This window comes from Rattus norvegicus, chromosome 10 (assembly GCF_036323735.1).
Source record: "Rattus norvegicus strain BN/NHsdMcwi chromosome 10, GRCr8, whole genome shotgun sequence".
NCBI classification, from domain to species: domain Eukaryota; kingdom Metazoa; phylum Chordata; class Mammalia; order Rodentia; family Muridae; genus Rattus; species Rattus norvegicus.
In genome coordinates this window covers 69,482,701-69,499,638 of record NC_086028.1, presented here as the reverse complement: position 1 = coordinate 69,499,638, position 16,938 = coordinate 69,482,701, and the positions used below count along the sequence as shown (strand labels likewise).

At 42.4% G+C, this 16,938-nt stretch overlaps 1 protein-coding gene across 9 annotated transcripts in view; it reads left to right on the top strand.

Moving 5' to 3' along the window:
- The window catches only part of Tada2a (transcriptional adaptor 2A), a 47,647-nt gene that overhangs the window by 11,974 nt on the left and 18,735 nt on the right, over positions 1-16,938 (top strand). For 8 of the 9 annotated variants that reach the window (XM_006247041.4, XM_063269382.1, XM_039086364.2 and 5 more), the window contains 4 exons: positions 5,773-5,864; positions 8,464-8,621; positions 10,638-10,726; positions 11,797-11,869. In XM_006247041.4, coding sequence (XP_006247103.1) covers positions 5,773-5,864; positions 8,464-8,621; positions 10,638-10,726; positions 11,797-11,869 — 412 coding nt within the window. The remainder of the gene's footprint in view (positions 1-5,772; positions 5,865-8,463; positions 8,622-10,637; positions 10,727-11,796; positions 11,870-16,938) is intronic. The other variant, XM_039086365.2, reaches the window with a different exon arrangement.

The window sequence follows — 16,938 nt, the reverse complement described above, 5'->3', positions numbered from 1 at the left end:
ACAGATTTATTCTTGCACAATTCAGCAGGTCAGCAGAGCAGTGGGCTTACTGGTTTGTGGCAGGTCTTAAGAGGCTGAAATTGAAGTGTTTGGCCAACCTGGGCTTTTATCTTGACACCTGGGGGGAAGAATTATTCCTGGTTCATTCAGGTCATTGGCAGAATTTATTGAGATTAAAGGATTGGTGCCTCTGTTTCCTTACAGGTTAGCTGGTTGTTGGCCAGAGTTTGTTCTTGGTGTTTAGAGGCTGCCCTAGCTCCTGGCCTCCTTTTGCCATCTCCAGAGTCACTGAGAGATCCTGGGAGTCCTTGAGGCCTGCTGATGAAGTGCTTGAACCTTTGACCTACTGCTTTATCCTGCTTACTCTCATTCTTCTGCCCTCCTTTAATACTTATAAGAAGTTTTACAATTTTTTTTAAGATTTATTCATTTATTATATTATAAGTGCACCGTAGCTGTCTTCAGATACACCAGAAGAGGGGATCAGATCTCATTACAGGTGGTTGTGAGCCACCATGTGGTTGCTGGGAATTGAATTCAGGACCTCTGGAAGAGCAGTTGGTGCTCTTAACCGCTGAGCCATCTCTCCAGCCCAAGTTTTACAATTTTTAATATTTTATTTTATGTGTTTTGGCTGAATGTATGTCTGCACCCCATGGTGCCTGGTGCTCCTGGAGGTCAGAAGAGGATGTCAAATTCTCTGGACAGTTGTGAACTGGGAATCAGTTCACATTTATGGATTCTGGGACTCAAACCTACATCCTCTGGAAGATAGCCAGTGTAGTGCTCTTAACCGCTGAGCCCTCTCTCCGGCTCCTCTAATATTTTGAGGACTTTGTATGGTTCATTGGGCTCACCTAGGGAAGCCAGACTGTCTCACTACTCTGCTACTTGGTAGCAGTTGGAATTCCATCTGCAGAGGGTTTAATTTTAAATGATTTTACCTGCAGTACCTAGTGCTTGGTTAAAGAATTTTGGGAAAAATGCAGAATACATGTAGAATTCTGCCTACTATGTAATTCATAGCACATTTATGTGTGTTTTATAAAAGATTAAAAGAAGCTGGGCGTGGTAGTGTATGCTTTTAATCCCAGCACTTACAGGCCAAGGTCGGTGGATCTCTGTGAGTTTGAGGCCAACCTGGTTTACATATTGAACTCCAAGCCAGAGTCCTGGGTTCCATCCTCACTGCCACATTAAACCAGACATGGTTCACAGGAAGGACCTGGGAGTACTTAGGAAATTAAGCCAGAGTAATAAGTAGTCAAATGTCTTTCTCATTTTGTACATGGGAAATTGGAGGCTAGCCAGAGCTACAGAAGACCCTGTTTTAAAAGCAAAGTAAAACAAAATTATTCGGAAAGAAAATCAACATGAATTTGGCTATTTGTCGTAGCTGTGCCTTTACTCCTGGGAGTCACGCTTTGGACTATGAATTGGTCAAACAAAAGCAACTATCTGCCTTCCCTTACACTTGTAAAAAATGTTGACTTTTATTATTTTTAGTTATGAACTGGTGTTGTGTGCTACATGTGGGTATGTGCATGTGAGTTCAGATGCCAGCTGAGGCCAGAGACATCTAATCATTGAAGCTCGAGTTACAGTTGCGAGGCACTTGATATGGGTTCTGGGAACCAAACTCAGGTCCTGTGGAAGAGCAGCAGGTGCTCCTAATCACTAAGTCATTCCTCCAGCCTGCAGTCTCTTTAATTTTTAAGATTTTTTGATAATAGGGTCTCATGTAGCTGGCCTCAAATTTGTTATGTAGCCAAAGACAGCTTTGAATCCTGGATCTTCCTACCTCTACCTCCAAGGATTTACTCTTAAATCTTGCATTCCTAATTGGAACAATAACCAAATGTTTTCACTTTCGCCAGTTGCATGCTGAATGCAGGGTTGGAAAGTCAATCAAAGCAGCTTCAGATTTGAGTTCATTTCACCAAAGTTACTAGATCTTCAGAAAATTGATAACTTTATCAAATCCACAGAAGACTGTCTAAACTCAGGTTTTGTTATTTATTTTTATGGTGCAGGGTTTGGATCACGTTACTACTGAGCTACATCTCCAAATTTATCTATTTGAAAAATGGTAAAATAACCCCTTATGAGATAATTATATAGCTTGGGTAGTTTGTAGTCGTGGTCGGCCACTGGAGGAAAGCTGACTGTGAGCTCTCCTCAGCTATTCTGGGCATCACATCTTCCTCACAATGCTAAAAACAAAACAAAACAAAAAACAAAAAAAAACAACAAAAAAAACCCACTGTTTCACTTTAGCCAAGTCTACTTAGTTCTTATTATATCATCCTTTCTCACATGTTCTCCACCCATACAAATGCCTTTCAGCGATCTGAACTTAGGGGAGCTTCTGGGGTCTTCTGGTACTCCCTAACTTTCATTAGCCAATCTTAGCTATTCCAACAGATCTTTCCTTCTGTAGAAGTGATGACCAGCTTTTGGCTTTCTACTCTCTTAAGTCTCTAAAGTCTTGATTCTTGGCAGCATGAAGCATCTGATGTCTTTAAATGGTTTCAATACTTTTCTCATCTCACAGTGCTGCATTTTTGGAAGTTACTCATGTTGTGGTGGGTGGTGCATTAATAGATTTCTGAATTCTGTAGCTATTTTTGTCTTATAATCTTAGGACGTTGAGCAGAGAAGCAGCTCCTCCACCACACCCTTTATGACAGTAATTCGTAACCTCCATTACTCGGGAGCTTCGTGGAACTGTAGATTTCTAGGTCCTGTTGTTAGAGATTCAGACCCAAGTTTGGGTCAAGGGTCTGAATAACATTGAACCTGAAGAAGAAGGAGCAAGAGGAGGAGGAGGAAGAGGAAGAGGGAGGTGAAGATGAAGGAGGAGGAGGAAGAGAAGGAAGAAGCCAAAGAAGATGCCTTCACCATCCTCCTCCTCCCCCTTTTCTTAAGTTCAGTGTTATTCAAAAAGTTGGTGTTAGAATGTAAGTTGGTAGGGGTGATCAGTGTCCTAAAATGGCAGGCCTTTTGACTAATGTGTGACTTTTCATACTTACATATCAGCATGGCACTTGTCAGGTTGAATGTCACTGGTAGGAGTTTAATATACTCATGGGCTCTGAAATCTCTCTCAGATCTCACAATAAGCTCACTTGATAGACTTAGATCAAAATGTGTTGCTCGTTAGTATTGTGATCTTACTAATAGGACAGATTTTATCATCACCAACAGAAGCTATGACAAGTTGTAAATGCCTATGGAATCGAAAAGGCTCATATGATTTTCTTGTTTCCTTGTATCATGGAAATTTTCAGACATACACGAAAGTGAATAATGCTTAGTTTTGCTTGGTTCCTTATTTTATAGTTGTTACCTGAAAACTTTGTAGCTTAAACTAGAAACTGCTTTTTTTTTACCTCCGGCAATTGCTATGGCTCAGACACTCAGATGAGGCCCAGAGCAGTTGGTCCTCAGCTCTGCATCCTCGGCTTCTGAGTCCCAATTTCCTTTTCACAGTCCTCTGGCACCTGATGAGGGCTTCATTTTACTCTTCCTAACTGCTGATCAACCCAGGATCTGGTTGTTCTGCGTTGTCTCCAGGCCACTGCCCTTCACGAAGCCTCTCCACATAGTCTTCACCATCACCATACATAGCTTGTTTACTTGGCAGCTTAATATAGGAATAGAAGCTACTAAGCCTTAAGTCATTGGCCCATGTTAAGTGAGGAGTCTGAGTTTATCAGAAGGAACGTTGAAAACAGCTATTTCATAGAGTAATTTCCATTTTTCTGTCACCAGCTTTTTTTTCCCAAAGATTTATTTATTTTTATGTTATATGTATGGGTATTTTGCCTGTATGTATGTCTGTGAATTATGTATATACCAGAGCAATTATTGCACAGAAGGCGTTAGATTTTCTGGAACTGGAATTGCAGTGGTTGTGAACTGCCATGCACATGCTAGAAACCAAACCTGGGTTCCCTGGAAGAACAGCCAGTGCTTACCCTGAGCCCCCCCCCCTTTTTTTTTTAAGAATTAATTTATTTTTACTTATTTATTTATATGAGTGCTCTATTTGCATGTATGCGTGCATGACAGAAGAAGGCATCAGATCCCATTACAGATGGTTGTGAGCCACCATGTGGTTGCTGAGAATTGAACTCAGGACCTCTGGAAGAGCAGTCAGTGCTCTTAACCACTGAGCCATTTCTCCAGCCCCCTGAGCCCCCTTTTAAGATGTATTTGTTATATATAAGTACACTATATCTGTCTTCAGACACACCAGAAGAGGGCATCAGATCTCATTACAGGAGGAGATTGTGAGCCACCACGTGGTTGCTGGGATTTGAACTCCGGACCTCTGGAAGAGCAATCAGTGCTCTTAAGCACTGAGCCATCTCTCCAGCCCTAATTTTTATTTTTAATTATATATATGTGCCCACAGAGGCTAGAGATGTCAGATCCCCCTAGAGTTGGGATTACAGTACTTGAGAGCTGCCCAATGTGTATGATGGGAACCAACCTCAGGACCTCTGCAATAGCACTAGAGTTCTTAAAGTCTGAGTCATTTCTCAGCCTCTGGTCTCTTCTTGAGTTAAAAACTTTATTATTGACTTATTTTCCAGGTGGAATCTCTCTGTATCCTTGGCTGTCCTATATTTGCTGCATTGGCTTAGGTTATGTTCTATCCCCATGCTCAGCCTTCTAATTGCTGGGATCACAGGCATTTGCTGCCATACCCACTTGATATCCTGTTTCCTTGTTTGAGAAAGGTTTCCCTTACTATAAAGCTCTGACTGGCCAGGATCTTGCTGTGTAGACTAAACTGTCCTCTGACTTAGGGCAAACATCCTGCCTTTGCTTTCTTAGTGCTGGGATTACAGCTGTGTGCCATCACTCCCAAAGTCCACAAATTTCAGTCTTCCTCTTGCTTGCCTTTTGCATACCTTTTGTTCTATGTGGTTCTTTTTCCTCTCTTTCTATTTTTGTTTTTGTTTCTTCTTTGAGATGGGATCTCTCTTTGTAGCCTTGGCTGTATAGTCCTCGAAATTCCTCTGTAGACCAGTCTGGGCTAGACTTTACAGAGATCCACCTGCCTCTGCCTCCCAAGTGCTAGAATTGAAGGTGTGTACCACCATGCCTGACTTTTTAAATTGATTTCTTTCTAAATTAGTAAGTGTGTGTGCATGTGTACACATGTGAATCAGGTGCCTGTGGAGGCTAAAGGTGTTAGATCTCCTGGAGCTGGAATTACAGATGGTTCTTAGCTACCTGACATAGATTCTAGAACCAAAGTCTGGTTCTCTAGAAGGGCAGTATGTACTAATGACTGATGAACCAATGAATATTATGGGTGCATAATTACTCTGTAACACATCCAGAAACACTTATTCTATTCAGAAAAAAATCTAAGCAGAGCAATGTTTTACTGGAGAATGTCATAGGGATGGGAGAGGTAGAAAAATAGTAATACATCTTAGGGGAAGTAATGTTATCTGATGATGACAGTCCTTGTATGGAGGGACATGCTGAATGTTTACACATGTGCATGGTGGTATACATATATGTGAGGCCAGAACTTGAGATCAGGTGTCTTCCTGAAAGACTTTTCACCTTTGTCTTTGAGAAAGGGTATCTCACAGAACCTGAAGTCAGTGATCCTGCCTGCTTCTCACAGGGATTACAGATGTGCACCACCACACATGGTGCCGTCCTTTGAAACCACGTGCTCTCTAGTTGGAACTCCTGCATGTCATTCCTATTCCTGTACCTAACCAAATCTATGTTTCTCATTAGACCTCAGACTTCCCTGTTCTTGATCCCAGCTGGACAGCTCAGGAAGAAATGGCACTTTTAGAAGCTGTTATGGACTGTGGCTTTGGAAATTGGTAAGAATTCAGTACTGAGTATTCCTATTCTCATAGCTCAAGAGAAGCTGCTGTTGAAACATTAAAAGAGAGAGCTTAGAAATTGAAAAGCTGTGCTGCTTCCCCAATGACCAAGGATGTGGAGACAAGTTCCCATCCGTGTACACGTCTCCTGGCCTGAAACATCCCGGAATGCACAGTGCTCAGTAGTTTCACGACTGAGCAGTCTCCAAGGTTACTTTGGTTACATTAACACCAGGATTGTTTTTCCTGAGTTATAGAGAAATGTAGGTTACTAATTATTGCTCCCTTCTAGTTTTATAGATAGATTTCTGTCTGGGCAGTAGGTTCCAGATTCATTTCAGTGAATCAAACTTGAGGTGGATAGTCATAGCTGGCCTGAGGTTGAAGCTTCACAGCTTTCTTAACTACATGCTGTCTTTAGCTTTCTAACTGCCTTACTTGAACTTGGTGGTATTCAACAGGACTTATTACTATTGCCCTTCGATATTACTATTGCAGCACCACTTTTAAATCTATATGTACACTACATGTACACTTTTAAATCTATATGTACATGTTGGGGCTTAGGGTGGGAGTTTGCTTGCTTGTGTGTGTGTCAGCTAGAGATTGATACCAAATGCCTTCCTCTTGTTTGCCCTCCAGGTTTGGCTTTTGTTTGGTTGTATGGTTTCTGTTTTTGAGAAAAGGTCTCTCACCTAATCTGGAGTTTGTGGTTTCAGCCTCTTTGGGCTGACTAACAGTTCCCTAGGATCTACCTATATCTGCCTACGAAGCACTGGAGTTAAAAGTGCAGGGCACATGCCTAGCACATGTGTGTGCTGGAATGTGAACTCAGGTCTTTATGCCTATACAGAGAGCATTTCACCCCCGACCATCTCCACAGCTCCCAGATTTTACATTTTAGGGACTTGCCTGCTGATAATTTTGTTTGTGCAGTAGACAGCAGGGATGTTATTAAGCATGTTTGCTCATGAAGTATGTGAAGCTTGGGGAGTTAAATTCTTCTTATTGCATGTGACTTCTTGGTGAGGGGCCCTCTACTGGATCTTCCCCGATTACTAGCACTCATCTTCCTTCCTAGTGTCATTAAGTGTGCCACCCTCCTGGGTCAAGAGGAGGACCACAGTTCAGCTCACATTTTGTTTCCATTCATTCATTTAGCAGTATGCATCATAAAACTATGTTGTGGAGAATATCAAAGATGGTAAAAACTGATCACTGGTGAGCAGCTTACTAGTCAACTTTGCCTGAGGTTTAATTCTTCTCTAAAGTGGGCCAATCCCCCTCATCTCCTTTCCCTCTTAGCACAGACTAGGGAAAAGTCTGTGCTAAGACTTGATTGGGGAGGTAGCTCAGTGTTAGTTAGCACTTTTGCTTGGCATATGTGAGGTGTTGGGTTCAGTCCCCATCACCACACTGAAGAATCTAGTTGCTTCTACATCCAGTGTGGATAAGGCACTATGCTGGGTGGTAAGAGCACAGGAATTTAGGTTCTCGCCCTCATCTAGCCTATTTGCCTAGTAAGGGAATCCAACTATCTACAGTTGACGGGAGTGCACAGCATCATGTTCATGCCCTAGGAAGGATTGTGTATGAGTGAGCTTGAGGGGGACTAAGACATCCACCTCTGCCTCACCTTGGGTAGGGAGGAGTAGAGGCTCTCCCTTGGTATATTTTGGATTTGTCTTTAGCAAGTTTATTTTTCTCTTTGGGTCTCATTTTTTTTTTTTTTTTCCAGAGCTGGGGACCGAACCCAGGGCCTTGCGCATGCTAGGCAAGCGCTCTACCACTGAGCTAAATCCCCAACCCCCGGGTCTCATTTTTTTAATCCTGTGAAATTGAAATAAGAATATATTAAAAGGCTAATACCAAGCGATCTCAAATTCTGTCTGAGTGTTTGTAGCCATGCACATTCTTAGAAATTCTAGTGAAGAAATATATGCCTGTGACATTTGTTTTGTATAACCTAATACATCAAAGATAAAATTAGATTTATGTACTTTTTTAGACAGGGTCTCAGTGTATCCCTAATTGGCCTGGAATGCTGTGTAAACCAGGCTGGCCTCAAATTCACAGAGATCCACATAACTCTGCCCTCCAAGTGCTAGGATTTAGGTTTGTGTCATCTTGCATGTTCCAAGATGCTTTCTGTTGGTATTGATGATCTTATAAGACTTTCGAAGGCTTATTATTTATTTACATATTTATTAAATTTATGTACATGTGCGTTTGTCTATATGAATGTTTGTCACTGGTGTTAACATGCCAAGAAGGCCAGAAAAGGGAGTTCTAGGCAGTTATGAGCCACTGAAGCACTCAACCTACTGAGTTACACATACCCAGCCCAGAAATTTATAATTATTTATAGTCTTTTTCTTTCCAGTGGAAAGGAAAAGTTCCTTTATTGTTTCTCTATCTCCAAGTAGCAGAATTTGGAACATCAGTGGTATATCTGTCTCATTGGTTTGCTGACATCTATGTGGAGGTATCAGATTACTGATATTGTATTAATTTGACTGCAAATATGGCATGAATAAACCAAGCTTTCCGTGGTCTATATAAGTAAGACAGCTCGTCTCTTTATACATTTCTCTAGGCAGGATGTTGCTAATCAGATGTGCACCAAAACCAAGGAAGAGTGTGAGAAGCACTACATGAAACATTTTATCAATAACCCTCTGTTTGCATCCACCCTGCTAAACCTGAAGCAAGCTGAGGCAGCCAAAACTGCCGACACAGCCATTCCATTTCACTGTAAGTGCCTGTCTATTTGGGTAAGAGGTAGTCAGCCCATCCGTGGTAGCCAATAGAAAGAGATCTGATGACTTCTGAAAGGGCAAAGCAGTTTGGTATGATGGCTGTTGAGTCAAGGCTATGCTATGGCAAGGAGGAAGCACATCCCAGAGGTCAGAGTGGTAGCCCTCCTACTCTGCATCTCTTGGGATATATTAACATTATATATATATACATATATATATATATATATATAATATTATATTAACATTAATGCTTGCTTCTGTGAGGTTCACATCCAAAAGGGGCCAGTCTGTCTGTGCTGTTATTTGTTTAGAAGCCTTATTATTCATTTGGATCATTGATAGTCAGATGCAGGGCTTGCTTACCAGGATCCAGTATTGTCTCTGTGTTAAGTCCAAGGAGTACTGTGTTCTTTTTATTCACTTGGTTAGGGCAGTGACAGTGACCTTTTTAAATCTTAGATGCCTGTGGGGATCAGTATGTCTTTTAATGTAGGGAAACCAAAACCTGATGAGTTAACAAACTACTGTCATCCATGAATGGCCCAGAGCACAAGTGGGACACATGAATACTCTCCTGATGGCCTCCCTTTCTTCCAGCTTTGTAGCTGTGAAACTACAAAGGAGGCTGCAATACCTCCTGTTGGTGTAGTGCTTGGACATTAGCATTGTCCTCAAGTCCATGAGGCCATTCTTGTTCCTAACAGCAACCCAGTGAAATAAATATAACGGATGCTTTGTGTTGCACAAAACTAGGAAACTAAGATATTTTAAAGGTTGAACAGTTTGTACAAGGCTGTAAAACTGGTTGTTTGTTTGTTTGGACAGGTTGGCCTCAAATTCAGAGATCGGCCTGCTTCTGCCTTCCACGTGCTGGTGGTGGTGTTTTATTTTGTGCTGAAACAGAGTTTTTCAAATGTGTAGAATTATAGGCTGGCACTGGGACACAGTTTGATTGACTTCCACATCCATCCGGGATGTTTGACTTCTCAGTGGATGAGCTTTGTAAATTGGTATTGGTACTGAGGATCAAAGGAAAGAAGCTGACAGGATGCTCTGGTTCTACAACAACCCTGAAGGAAAGGATCTGTGCTTTCGTTTTCTTTCACTTTTCATTCATTTTGGGAAAGCAAACGTCAGAAGACCAGGCTGCAGGATGGCTCAGCAGGCAAAGGCACTAAGCCTGATGATCTGAACTCAGTCACTGGGCCCTCCTCTGCTGCCATTGCATGTGCCTGCCCACACACTGGGCCCTCCTCTGCTGCCATTGCATGTGCCTGCCCACACAAATGCATGCAAATCAGACGTGGTTGTTAGAGAATTCCTTCAGACCTTGTTACCTCAGTCAGGACCTCAGACCGGGATAGGTCAGCAGGTAACACATGCCTGTAACCCCGTGATTGCCAGCTGGGAAGCTGCAGCATGGGGATTGTGAGTCTGGGAGTAGTGTAGGATTATAATGAGTTTGAAATACTGTCTCAGCACAAAGGAAAACAACACAAGTGGTGAATCTGAACTTGAGGCCGGCCTGTCCTTCAAGTGAGTTCCAGGGCTGCATATCCCAAAAAGAAAAGCAAAAAACAAAAAACAGCAAAAAGAAGCTGCTTTTTTTCATAGTTACCATTTCACTCTTTATAAAACTTTTACATTTATTCTCGTGGATCCTTTTGCTCAAAGAAATCTGTTTCAGATGTGGTACCCCACACCTGTAAGCTAGTACTCAGCAGACTGAGGCAAGAGAATTATGAGTTTGAGGCCACCCTCAGCTTCATAGTGATACCCTGCCGTCGTAGACTTTGGCCTTGAACTCAACTGTGTAGCTGAAGGTTACCTTGACCTCCTGATCCTCCTGCTTTTACCTCTTGGATGCTTGAATTGCAGACATGTGCCATCGTACCCTGAGAAACTCTGGGTTTTTTGCTTGTTTGTTTTTAAATCCGAAATATGAAGACATTTATATGACATTTTCATGTTAATGCTTTATTAATTAAGAAAAACCCATTGTTTGTTGCAGCTGCAGATGACCCTCCCCGGCCTGCCTTTGATTCGTTGCTGTCTCGGGACATGGCAGGATATATGCCAGCTCGGGCAGATTTCATTGAGGTAACTGTCACTTGTTTTTAGCATTCAATAAGGAAAATCTTATGAGGTTGTTATCTCTTACTAAAGGAAGATTAGGATTTTCAGGCCTGTGGAATGGCATTTGCTTGTTCCTTTTCCCACTGTGAGCACTCTTACGCCACGCTTAGTGGTGACGTTCTGAGGGAGAACTGACCTCTTGGGGGTACAGAGGTGATGCTCACACCTATGAAGTTGGGAAGTGTCTGTAGTTGTCATTCCACAGTGAGGGGCTTTCAAAGGTTTGCTGTATCGAGGTTGATGAGCCAAGGGCCAGGTTATACTTTACACTTTAAGCTGTTTCGATTGTAAAGTTCCTGTCAAAACCAGGCTTTGGTGTTAATTGTTCGAAAGTAGCACATGGACAGTTTAAGTTTTAGATAGACCTGGGTTATACTGGGAAAGCCTATCTCAAAAAGAAAAAAAGTAACATAGATAGTATATAGACAAAACACATAGATATAGCTGTTTCCCAAAAATAAAGTTAATTTCCCAGGCTGAGGGCTGGGTAGTGGTTTTATATACATGTGTCCATTAAAACTATGTTTCTTACTCAGCCATGGAATTAAGGAAAATAAACTTGGAGGTAGTCACAAGTCTGACTTGTATCTGAAGTCATCTGCTTGCTCTTGGGGTTAGGGGTGTTAAGCCAGAGTCCAGCCTGCCGTACCCAGATGGCTACCCATAGTCCTCCACTTCCCTGAACTGTCTTTGAATAGTCTGCTCTGATCTTATTGTAGAGTATAAATCATATTAGGACTAAACACATCCCTCAAAAGGTGGTAAAAGGAAAATGAATCCATGCAGAGACTGAAGGCCTAATCAGAGATTGTCTTTGGAATGAACAGACTATTAAGCATTTTTAAACAATAGGCCTGGCTTCGCTCCTAGTACTGTTGTATCCCAGTGCTTTTTCCTATAACTTTCCCTTAGACCAGTGTTTTTGCCTTTTATCCAATTTAGTACTTAGCAAATATTTTCTCTTTACATCTGAAGCATGGCTACTGTAAAGGCATTACTCAAAATTGATAGGTTTGGGTATTCTCCTTTAACAGGAGTTTGACAATTATGCAGAATGGGACTTAAGAGACATTGATTTTGTTGAAGACGACTCGGACATCTTACACGGTAACATTTATTTTATCAGAGGTTTATTGAATACAAGTATTGATGGCACTGTGCTAACTGCTGGGATATAAGGATTAATAAAACATGTCCCCTGCCCTTAGCAAATGCAGGACTTAGTGATGGGGCTGGTGACATGGCTCAGTGGTAGAGTGTGCCCTTAGGCCCAGGGTTGGATTCAGGCACTACCGAAAACCAAAATCTAGTGGTTAAGTTGCTGATTTACCTTCTTGCCAAGCTTTGGCCTGTCTGATTTGTAATGATAGTAAGAATATTGATCACATAATATAACTTGGGAACTATCGGGTCCCTTGGACTGGAAGCCCACATTGAGGTAGTTGATAGTAGCCTTGTCTCTTTAGGGAAATAGCACACAGACCTTGGATTTCAGTTGTAACTGCAGACAGATACTGTTCAACATCATTTATTAACACATAGGTAGTGATCAAAAGTGTACGTTAGACCAAAATTGAGAGTTCTTATTTCTCAGAACGGTTGATTTTAAATTATATTATTGTTATTACTTAGATACACATTTGTGCTTGTGTGTGTGCATGCATACACCTGTACACATGTATCTGGAGGCAGCCTTGGGAGTCATTCTTCAGGTGCTGTCCTAGCTTTTTCTTGAGACAGTCTCTCACTAGCCAGAACCTACCAAGTAGACGAGACTGGATAGACAGTGAGCCCTAGGGATGTGGCTGTTCCCGTCTCCCCAGGAATTGCAAGTGTGTACCACCATACCCAGCTTTTCTCTCCAGTGGGTTCAGGTTACAAGCTTTATCGACTGAACTGTTTGCCCAGCTCCCCATCCTTCCCAGCTTAGAAAGGGAGAACAGTGTCTTATATAGCTTAGGGTCTCAAACTTACCTTATACCAAGGATGGTTTTGAACTCCTGATTCTATGTCCAGCTCCTGGGTGCTGCATTTACTGGGGTGCATCACTTTCCTCCACACTGAAGACTTGAATGTTGTGAACTGTATGATACACGAATGAATGCTCTTAAAGAGAATATTTCAGAAGCACTGGAGATCGAGGGAGTGTCTTCCTGGCAGCACACCAGGGGTGCCTTGTTTATGGCTCTGACTCTTGCAGTAGCTTTTCTGGCAGCATAGCCATGGCTGACACATGTTGCCCCCAGCAATCTCTTAGAACAACAAGTAAGGGAGTCCAGGAGCCCAAGGAGACTCGTGAAGGAACAAGAAGGAACTTTTAAGCATACCTGGCACACAGAGGGGCACAGATTGGTGAGGATCGGGACATTGATTCAAGCTTGGGCTTGCTTCTGAGTCACTGTGGAATCCTGGGCAAGTCCTTGGAGTCCTGTTTCTTTGTGTCCCATATCAGTAAAGAGTGACACCAATTAATTAGTCAGGGTGTGCATATGTCCACTGGATGATGGTGTGCAATGCAGATCGGTGCTATTACTCCATAGCATTGTATATGACTGGGCATTAGCAACATGCTATTTAGGCTCCCTCACTCATAATACTGAAAGGAATTTAGGTTGGTGCCAACAAGCTCTTTCTTTGTGTCACCCAAAGATTTGTGTTGATTCATGGAATTTATCCAATAAAGTCAGCTTCATGGTCTACTATAGAGGCATGGGTACAGTAGAGTGATAGTTAATTGCATTCCAAGTATACCTGAAGGTTCCTAACATGGGCTCAACCTGATGCATGTCCTGTATGACAATATCTAAGGAAATATGTTCTGAAATCTCGTAAATGGCACTGTTTCCTACCTTGTTGAAATAAATTATTACTGACTCAGAAAGAAACAGGAGGACTCATTAAGTCTCTACTCTTGTGACATTGTGAGATTTCCAGGCAGATGCTTAGTGACCCCACCGGGCTCACCTCTTTCCATGTGTGAAAAAAATCTCTCTTAATATGTGGACAACTTTTTTTTTTTCAGAGCTGGGGACCGAACCCAGGGCTTTGCGCTTGCTAGGCAAGCGCTCTACCACTGAGCTAAATCCCCAACCCCCGACAAACTCCTTTCCCAGGGTCCTAAACTTATGGGTGGATCATCTTTCTGGTTATTGTTCCATAACCCAGGGAAGCTGCGGCCCTGGCACTGCATGCTGAGTCAGGGTTTGCAATGCTTCTCGGGGTTACATGCTAGCCTAGTTTATGTTCCCTCTGACTCGGTTTCAGGCTAACTCTGTGGCCAAGGCTGGCTTAAAACTTGCTCTGTAAACCAGGCTGGCCTGGGGGTTGGGGATTTAGGTCAGTGGTAGAGCGCTTGCCTAGCAAGCACAAGGCCCTGGGTTCAGTCCCCAGCTCCGAAAAAAAGAAAAAAGAAAAAAAAATACTTGTAAAACCAGGCTGGCCTGGAATCCTGTTGTGTCTGTTTTCAAGCACTGAAAATTCATGTGCCACCATGCCAAACTTTCATGTCATCTCCATGTGAAAATTTAACTTCATCAAGGTTTCTCTGTCAGCCATGAACCCTTTTTTATTCTCCACAGTGTATTTCTTTTCTTTCCATTCCCAGCTTTTAGACCTCTAACCATATGCCAGAGGTCTGGCTGATCTTCCTGCATTCACTTGGTACTGTCTCTCATTTTATAGAAATGCAGTTGTCTATGCATAGGTGGTTAGATAGAAACACTATAATAATACTAATATTAGTACTAATAATAATAGCTAAGACATATTTACTGTTTGCCAGGTGCCATGTTAAGTCCTTCAACATGTATGGTTTTTTTTTCCTACTGGGACAGGGTCTTGCTCTGTAACCCAAGCTGCTCTCAAACTCTTAATTTTTCTGCTTTAGCCGTCTGAATGACTCCCAGGTACCACATCACCTAGCTCTGTGAAGTTATCTTATACTTGTAGAACCCTATGAGTTTAGAGATACCTTTATTTCTGCTTTACAGATGGAAAAACTGGAAAGGTCAAGTAATTGCCTGCTATTCAGGCAGCAAGTAGCAGAACCATTCTCACAGTCTGTTCTTAGCATTGTACAATACTATCAAGGTTTTGTTGGTCTTGAGGGTGTTTTGGGAGGAGGTAATGTTTATTTAGTTATATATGTATGGTATGTGTGTGCATGCGTGTATGCCATGACATGGTAGTCAGAGGACAACTTGCAGGAGTTGGTTCTCTTCTTCCACTGTGTGAGTTTCAGGGATCCAAATCAGATTGTCTGGTTTGGTGGTATATATCTTTACTACTGAACCATCTCTGTGGCCCCCTTTTTGTTTGTTTGTTTTGGTTTTTTTGAGTTAGGGATTTACACTGTGGCATAGGTAGCCTAGAGCTTATACTCTTTCTCTGGTGACCTTTCGAGTGTTGGGATTAGGTACACCTGCAACATCAGTCTTCACATCCTTTCTTTCCTTGGCTCACATTCTTATGTAGATGCACCACACGGAGAGGTAGGAATAGAAAATATTCTCTTTTTACATTCAAAGAAATATGCAAAGTTAAGTAATTTGCCTCTGACTTCCTAATAATTGACCTGAATATTTAGATTACGTAGTTTTCTTTTGTAGAATTATTTTTGTGCATCTTGGCCAAAAGCTAGCAGGGGCAAATAACTATTTCATTTTGCTTTATTCTTCAAGACAGAGCTCCTCTATATATCCCTGGCTGTCCTGGAACTCGTTCTGTAGACCAGGCTGGCCTTGAACTCAGAGACCTAACTGCCTTTGCTTCCAAGTGCTTGCATTAGGGGTTGGGGATTTGGCTCAGTGGTCTTGCCTAGCAAGCACAAGGCCCTGGGTTTGGTCCCCAGCTCCGGAAAAAAAAACAAAAAAACAAAAAAAACAAAAAAAACAAGTGCTTGCATTAAAGGTGTGTACGACCATGCCTGACCCTATTTTATTATGTTCTTTAACTACGTGTGTGTGTGTGTGTGTGTGTGTGTGTGTGTGTGTGTGTGTAGGCCAGAAGAAGATGTCAGGTGACTTCTTTATCATTATTAGGGTTCTCTAAAGTCATAGACCTTATGGAATGTCTCTATATATTAAGGGAATTTATTGTACTGACTTAGTCTGCAGTCCAACTAACACAACAGTGGACACCTATGACTGGGAAGTCCAAACGTCTAGTAGTTGCCCAGTCTCACCAGGCTGGTGGTTTCAGCTGGTCTTCTGTATGAACTGGAATCCCGGAGAAGTAGGTTCCAGCAGATGTGCCGGCAAAGTGAGTGCAAGCAGGTGAGGAAGAGGGAGACTTCCTCCTTCCAGTCTCCACATAAAGGCCTCCAACAGAAGGTGTGGCCCAGACTAAAGGCGTGTGCTACCTTGCCTGGGCCTAATCTTTTCATGGCCACTTTAAGATCTCTATGTCAAGATCTGGTTCAGAAGCCTGATTCTTCCAGCCTCAAGATGTAGATCACAGGTGTGCCCTCCATTTCTGGATTGTAGTTCATTCCAGATGTAGTCAGGTTGACAACCAGGACTAGCCATCATAACTATCCACGCTTTTTTGAGACAGCATCTCTCGCTGAACCTGAAACTCCTCATTTTGGCCTGCTGTCTGGTCAGCAAGTTCCCAGGATCCTCCATCTCTACACCAGCTGGGGTCCCAGGCACATGCAGCCGTGCCCAGCTTTCTAGAGATCTGAACTCAGGGTTACTGCTTTTGTAGCAATCACTCATACCCACTGAGCCATCTCCTTAACCTTTATATTGGGGGGGGGGGGCGCACACACAGCTTTAATCCATTTTATACTCATTTATAGAAATAAGGACTGAGGCGGCAAAGACAGGAGGATCGAGGATCTCTGAGTCAGCTTGGTCTATGTGTAGTCCAGGACAGACAGGACTATATAGAGACCTTATCTCAAAAACCACCATAAAGAGCTTTCTCTTTAATTTTTTAAAAATTATGTTCATTTATATGTGTGCTGAGCTATGTACACATGAGTGGAGGCGCCTAGAGAGGCTAAAGTGTCACTTTCCCCAGAGCTCGAGTTACAAACCATTTTGAGCTACCAGACATGGGTGCTAGGAACCGAACCACAGTCCTCTGCAAGAGTTCTTGACTACTGAGCCGTCTCTCCAGCCTCACTCAGACTGCAGTTGAGAATGACCTTGAACCTGACCCTCCTACCTCAA